Raw genomic sequence first — 7783 nt, 5'->3', positions numbered from 1 at the left:
CTTCCCTCCTGGACTTATATCTAAACCTTCTCTTTCTTTTGAACCCATTGTCTGTATTCCATTCAATGTGAATTCTGTTCCAGTTATTTCTTTCAGGGATGAATCTGTCTTGAAAAGGATCTTGTTTCATGTTTTTAATAGTTTATAGGGCCTAGACTGCTCCAGTACCTTAAGAACTTATTTCGGTGCAGTTCCTTGGCAGTCACCTGCAAATGGGATTCTGCAGAACCTTCTTCCAGTTTTTGTTCCTGTTCTCATTTTGGCCCACCACACTTACCAGTGAGTTCCTATTGTCTTGCTTTTGAGATTCTCCTCTTTTCAGTGCTGTCAGAAGTCTAGTTTGACATCCGGTCCCATCACTTCATGGGAAATAGATGGGGAAACAGTGGAAACAGTGTCAGACTTTATTTTTCTGGGCTCCAAAATCACTACAGATGATGACTGCAGCCATGAAATTAAAAGACGCTTACTCCTTGGAAGGAAAGTTATGACTAACCTAGATAGCATATTCAAAAGCAGAGACATTACTTTGCCAACCAAGGTTCGTCTAGTCAAGGCTATGGTTTTTCCTGTGGTCATGTATGGATGTGAGAGTTGGACTGTGAAGAAGGCTGAGTGCCAAAGAATTGATGCTTTTGAACTGTGGTGTTGGAGAAGACTCTTGAGAGTCCCTTGGACTGCAAGGAGATCCAACCAGTCCATTCTGAAGGAGATCAGCCCTGGGATTTCTTTGGAAGGAATGATGCTAAAGCTGAAACTCCAGTACTTTGGCCACCTCATGCGAAGAGTTGACTCATTGGAAAAGACTCTGATGCTGGGAGGGATTGGGGGCAGGAGGAGAAGGGGATGACAGAGGATGAGATGGCTGGATGGTATCACTGACTCAATGGACGTGAGTCTGAGTGAACTCCGGGAGTTGGTGATGGACAGGGAGGCCTGGCGTGCTGCGATTCATGGGGTCGCAAAGAGTCGGACATGACTGAGCGACTGATCTGATCTGATCTGATGTATGTATATATATATACACACACATAAGTACACACACACATACATTCTTTAAAACACAGTCATACATATACAGACACAAAGTCACACTTTTTCCTCAGTGTCTTTGAGATCTTTCCATATAAACATCTACAAATCTACCTCATTGTTTTAAATGACTATATAATAATAATTAGCATGTATATAGCACCATATGTCAGACACTATTCTAAGTTTTGTATTCTCTCTCTCTCTCTCTCTCTCACACACACACACACACAAAACACACACACATATATGTGTATATGTTTATGGGTTTTCCTGGTGGCTCAGCAGTAAAGAACTCACCTGCCAATGAAGGAGATGCGGATTCAATCCCTGGGTTGGGAAGATTCCCTGGAGAAGGAAATGGCAACCCGTAACAGTATTCTTGCCTAAGAAATCCCATGGACAGAAAAGCCTGGTGGGCTACAGTCCATGGGGTCGCAAAGAGTGGAACATGACTTAGAGACTAAACAACAGCAATAACTATATATTTGTATATACACAATACATATAGTCATTAAATCCTTACAACATCTTATGAGGTAAGTAATGTTGTAATCTCCATTTTTCACATGAGGAAATGGATGCACAGAGAAGTTAAGTGACTTTTACAAGGTCACAGATCTAGTACATTGTTCAATGCACTGCTACTTAGACCATCTTGTTCTGCTCTTCTACCGATGAGCCCTTTGACGGTTTTCTTTTTCTCCTTTTCCTTTCTCCTTCTCTCCCTTTCTTCTTCCCTCCCTCCTTCCCTCTCTTTCTTTGTTTCACTATCCTGAAACTTTCCTGAAATTGACATCCTTCTGGTCTATATCATATGTCCTGGCAAAATGCTGTACTATTTTTGGGCTAAATCCTAGCAGTGGGATTGCTGAATTTGTTGTTTGTTTTGAGAACTTTGGGAGATTTTTACTACATCATTCAGGGTAATTAAAGAAACTCAAGGTTTCTGTAAAACCAAGTCTTGATGTCACTGCATTAGACCATATTGCTAATTTTAAAAGGAAGATCTGTTCTTTTTATGAGCCTTAAATGTAGGACCTTTCACAGATGAGATATGGGAGATAGGAAGGCCTGTTTTTCAATGACTCTGCTCTTTTTCCAAGCAGAGATCATAATATATCTACTGATGATCTCTTTTCAGAACTGGTGGAGTCTCTTTCATTGCAGGGATCTTATGCTGGAAAAATCCATTCCATTGGTGATGCCTTTAGAAATTTTAAAAGTCTCCGATCCTTAGATTTATCAAGAAATTTGATCACTAGCCTGAAGGTAAGTTCTGTGTTTTATGACCAGACAGTTTTCTGTTTTTGTGATGGGAAAAAATAAAAGAATATCAGCTTGGGGAATATCCTTTTAAATGTTTCCAAACTAAATTTTGTTATTCACCATAAAATTCTTTCAATTTTGCTTTACGTTTGACATTTTAAATTATAAGATAGTGGGGGAAAATTTCTTTTATACTGAAAGAAAACTGTCACTGCCTAGGGCAATAGTTATGATTCTTGCTGCTGCTAAGTCGCTTCAGTAGTGTCCGACTCTGTGCGACCCCATAGACGGCAGCCCCCCAGGCTCCCCTGTCCCTGGGATTCTCCAGGCAAGAACACTGGAGTGGGTTGCCATTTCCCTCTCCAATGCATGAAAGTGAAAAGTGAAAGTGAAGTCGCTCAGTCGTGTCCGACTCCAGCGACCCCATGGACTGCAGCCCACCAGGCTCCTCCATCCATGGGACTTTCCAGGCAAGAGTAGTGGAGTGGGGTGCCATTGCCTTCTCCAATGATTCTTCATGTGTGTTAAAAAATTATGAGGAACACTGTTAAAAGTACAGATTCTTAGAGATTGTATGGCAGTCTAGTGATTAGGACTCATGTTTAAGATCCCACAAGCTGTGTGACATGGCAAAATAAATAATAAAAAATAATAAATAAATAAAATACTAATTAAAATGTAGAGTCTTAGTCCCTATTCTGAGAGTCTGAGTTAATATGCAGTGGGTCCAGGACATTCCCAAGGGATTCTGATGATGTTGATGCATGGAACATATATGGAGAAACACTGGCCTAGATTGCTATTGTGATTTTTTTCCAGGAGGGGGAGAAAAAGATGGTCTTGAAAACAAAGAAAAACTTCCAGGCCAGGAGCTGGTGGAGCAGAGGACAGTTCAGGAAAGTAGATGCTTAAGCAGAAAGTGTGAGGATTAGCAAACAAAGCAAGAGCTCTGCAAACATAAACACCCTCACACACAGAAATGGAAAATTTCTTTTCTTTGTGTAGACCCCCAAATAGTATTTCTTCCACTATTCCCTTTTTGCCCAGCTACAAGTCTCTCTCGATAAAACCCTTCTTTGCAAGACTGAAGGTGAAAGACTTACCGATGCTGTCCAAGATTGGTTACTAATCTGGATTATTCTGCCAGTTTTGCATTTCTTAGGGGAAATTTGTTCAACAACACAAATCAGACCCAATCTCAAGATCTAAAACTAAGGGCCCTGAAAGAAGAAATCTAAGCTAGATCAAATTTCCAAGTAGGGTTCTAAGAGCAGAAATTCCAAGTTAAACTAGGTCTTTAGAATCTTCGATAACAGCCCTTTGTATCTGGCTCACCTATATCAGAAAGTATTAATACAGAGTTATTTAGGCCTCCTCTTCTCATATGTATTTTTATCTGTTTGTATTTTCAGACTAAAAAGATTGAATGAACATTGCTGTCATTTGCTTTTGCACCCTTTTTCTTTCTACTTCTGTAAATTGCCTGAAAAACTGTTGTGAAGATTAATCAATTAGCACAACTAATCAAAAATTATATACATAAGATTCCTGGTAGTGTTTGGCATATAGAAAGCACTTAGTAAATGCCAGTTTTCTAGATTTTTTTTTTTTTTTACTTCTGTGATTTATCTGCAGGTATTCATCTCTAGCAGCTCTGATCATTTTGCTTAATTTTTTCAAGGGGAAAATGTTTTGTGTTTATTTCTAGTGTAGCATTGAGAATACATGAATTTATGCCAATGGGGAAACGTGAGAGGAGGATTGGAATCGTTTCCTTGACTGTTATACTGAGACATTAAAAGATTACTTGAGCTGGGATATTAGATACATTTAAAGACAGCCCTAATGGTGTGCTACCCTGAGAGTGACGCCAAAAGCATTGATAAATATTCCTAACCATTGATCCTTTCACAATGTAGAAGTTAATGGAACTGAAAATAGCCAGAAAGAAATGCGTTGAACTGTAGGCAGGGTTCAATTCAGAAATGTTTTGAATATACCTTGAGTTTTCTAAACTTCCTGCAATTAAAAAAGGTTAATTTTAAATGAGAAAAGAAGATAAACATTATTTTATAAATAGGTGATGGAAAATAATTTTACCTTTCTGAAATAACTCTCAATGACAGAGTTCCTTTTATGGTAAGCATTTTTAATATTAAAAGTATGTGACTATACATATATGTACATGTTTTGAAATATTGTCCTGAAATTTAGTGCTGGGCCAAAGCACATAACTAGCTAAATACATGAAAATTAAGCAATTAGTTTCAATAGTAGGTTTTAGTAAAGGAGAAAAACTGTGGCTTTTCCTCTCAAGTGTACCAGTTCTGATTGCACTGTTGCTAGAGAAGTGGAGGGGGTGGGGTTGCTAAGTCCACAGAGAGAGAACAGAAGAAGGAAGAGCATTTCTACCAAGAGGAACTGACTGATTGAAGGATGGGGAGCTTGTGTGGTGGCAGTAACTCTGAAGGGGAAAAAGAGGGCTCCAGATTGGTCCAGGAGGGAAGATTTGGAGATCGAATTGTTTGGTTTTGCCATGTAGTCCTTTTATCCTAAAAGTGAGGTCTTGAGATATTAATAGAAGAACATATACATGGAATACTTTGGCCACCTGATGTGATGAGCCGACTCATTGGAAAAGACCCTGATGCTGGGAAGGATTGAAGGCAAAAGGAGAAGGGGGCAGCAGAGGATGAGATGGTTAGATAGCATCACCAACTCAATGGATATGAACCTGAGCAAAGTCTGGGAGATAGTGAAGCACAGAGGAGCCTGGCGTGCTGCAGTCCATAGGATCACAATGAGTCAGACACGACTTAGTGACAGAACAACAACAAAATACATACACACTTAATTTTTTTCCATACCCTTTCCTTAGAACCATCTCTCTTTTGCCTCCCTCCCTCTTGAGGGCTTTTGGGGTCAGGCGAGTGGTTGTAGCAAGGGTGAGAGAAGTGCAAAAGTGACTTGGGTTGGCTACTACCAGGAAGGATTAGATTGGGAAAGTGATGAGAGGCAACAGAAGTATAGAACTGACTGCAGATATTTGGATGTCAGAGCTTATAAAGGAGGAAATGTATGATATCAGTGAATTATTTAATGTATAGCACACCCAGTGCCCATGGGCTGCAGCATTCTTATTCTCAGGCAACTAAATGGGAATTTCAACCCTGCCTTTGTCATGGGTGACTCGGGTAATTGTTTAAGGATGAAAAATAATATTTATATTTCTACCTTTATCTGTGAGATTCCTAATCCTTCCCAACATGCACTTTCATAATGTGGTCTTTTCCTTGCAGGGCATCCAGTATTTATGTTCACTCCAAGACCTGAATTTATATTATAACAACATTCCTTCATTAGTGGAGGTGTCCCGCCTACAGCCTTTACCCTTCCTCAAAGAACTAGATTTGAGACTCAATCCTGTTGTCAGGAAAGATACAGATTATAGGCTCTTTGCTGTCTATATGCTACAAACTCTGGAGAAACTGGGTGAGACCCTCCTCCCTTGTTCTTTGTCCCCAAATCTTACTTTAAACCAGCTGCCTCCTAACTTTTTGGATGTTGGCCCAGAGTGTGTACTGACAGGATATATTTGTTTATTAGTCAATATTTATGTAACGTTTGTGTTGGCAGGATGTATGACGAGTCCTTTTATTGTTTATTGAATGACAATCTATGATTTTATCAGTTACTTCCAGCTTTAGTTTTCTTCAGTTGATGGTTTCACCACCGCTTCCTCCCCAACAAAAAGTTTCCAGGTTGACATTTATTTTTTCAGGTGCCCCAACTTTGTAACTACATTAGCAGTAGAAAATGAACATAGCAAGTTTTTGAGGCTTAGTTAGCGAGGAACAATAAATATTCCTTCAAATAAGTTAGTCTGTATTTCTTTATAATTTTATTCTCATTGATATAAACTTCTATGTTACATGCTCCTGGGAAAGTTATAGGGAAGCTAAGTAAAGTCTTTTAGAAATGTTGTGACTTTCAGCCTTTAAGATTAGGCCATTTGGATTGTTTGCTGCCCAAACTGTACTTTCTTGTAGTGATAGTTACACTTAGGTGACAGTTGTTGCTATGGTGTCCCTGTAATCTCCCTGAGTTACTACTTACTCCAGTGACAACATAATAGCATTATTCTGTGACCCGTCTCAAACAAAAGATGAGACTGATCTTTAGTTTTTACTCTGTGAAAATGCTTTTCTGACCCACTACTGTTTACTCCAAAAAAGAAATATGCTCAGACCACGGTTTTTGCCTCCAGATGACCGAGCTGTACGAGAAAGTGAGAGAAAAGCTGCCAAGCTGCATTTTAGTCAGTTGGGCAACAGTGAAAATTTTCTTTTAGAGGTGGAAAAAAGGTAAGATTTTTACCAAAAATTTTTTTAGTTTGGTTCTGGACAGAGAGTAGTGAATTCCTGCTTAACTTTCTTCATTATCCAGCAGAAATCTCTACAAGTTGTAAGAACCCTCAGATTAGAAATCAAAGTATCTATGCAGAATTTTCAGATTTATCTGGGGTGAGATTCTGGCCATCAGTGGAACATTTCTGCTTTCTTGAACCACTGTGTCTTCTTTGGATATAATTGTACATTCTCTAAAGTTATTGTTCAGAGTTTATAGATAGGGATTTTATGGGATTACTTATTCCCATAAATGTTTGTCAGCCCTTTCTTGGTAGAGTTATAAATTAGTACATGGTCTTTTCCTATTGAATTAGGAGGATTACATACATTACCATGGGTAGGATCATTAGAGATAAATTTGTTAAAGAATGATAAGAGAAGCATTTTTGTACAAAACCAAAAGTAAATGGCCCTTTAACCTCCAAAGTATCTGAATGGTAGATTTTTTCCATTTTTTATTACTAAAATTCTGTCCAAATAAGATGCCATATCTTCTACCCCCAAATTCATGCTTTTTAAAAAAAGTTGTTTTATTATTTTTGAAAAATAGAAGTTTATGATAAACAATTTAAATAACACAGAAGTGCAGGAGAAAAAGTCAGAATCACCCTATATTTTGCTACTAAGTTAACTACTAGTAATGTTTGGTATACATCCTTTCAGACATCTGTGTACCTATACACATATGTAGATGTATTATTAGTACTTTTTTTCTGATGATAGAAAGAATGTATTTATTGTGAGAATATGGAAAGTAGAGAAAAAAACAATGTTAGCCACTTACAATCACACTATCCAAAAAGAAACACTAATTATATTATGGTAAATATCTTCTTAGTTTTAGGTATATGTATGTGTGTGTGTGTATTTTGTCTGTGCATGTTTATATATTATAACAACATAGGACCTTATATATCATACAATCAATATATAAATATATTAATAATAAAATAATAAATATATTTATTTTATAGCAGTTTGCTTCCTATACATACCATTTTTAACTTGATAAGCTATGAAAATGTCCACACAACACTAAATATTCTTCCTCAGAATGTTTTTTGTTTACTTCT

General features: G+C 37.8%; 1 protein-coding gene across 1 annotated transcript in view; it reads left to right on the top strand.

Moving 5' to 3' along the window:
* The window catches only part of LRRC36 (leucine rich repeat containing 36), a 62486-nt gene that overhangs the window by 9229 nt on the left and 45474 nt on the right, over window positions 1–7783 (top strand). The window contains exons 2-4 of the mRNA XM_010851044.1: window positions 2177–2304; window positions 5601–5793; window positions 6569–6665. Of these exons, the coding sequence (XP_010849346.1) occupies window positions 2177–2304; window positions 5601–5793; window positions 6569–6665 (418 nt within the window). The remainder of the gene's footprint in view (window positions 1–2176; window positions 2305–5600; window positions 5794–6568; window positions 6666–7783) is intronic.

The sequence above is a fragment of the Bison bison genome, unplaced genomic scaffold, assembly GCF_000754665.1.
Source record: "Bison bison bison isolate TAMUID 2011002044 unplaced genomic scaffold, Bison_UMD1.0 scf7180017864297, whole genome shotgun sequence".
NCBI classification, from domain to species: domain Eukaryota; kingdom Metazoa; phylum Chordata; class Mammalia; order Artiodactyla; family Bovidae; genus Bison; species Bison bison.
Note: the sequence above shows the minus strand (reverse complement) of the source record. Positions and strands in the feature narration are given on the sequence as shown.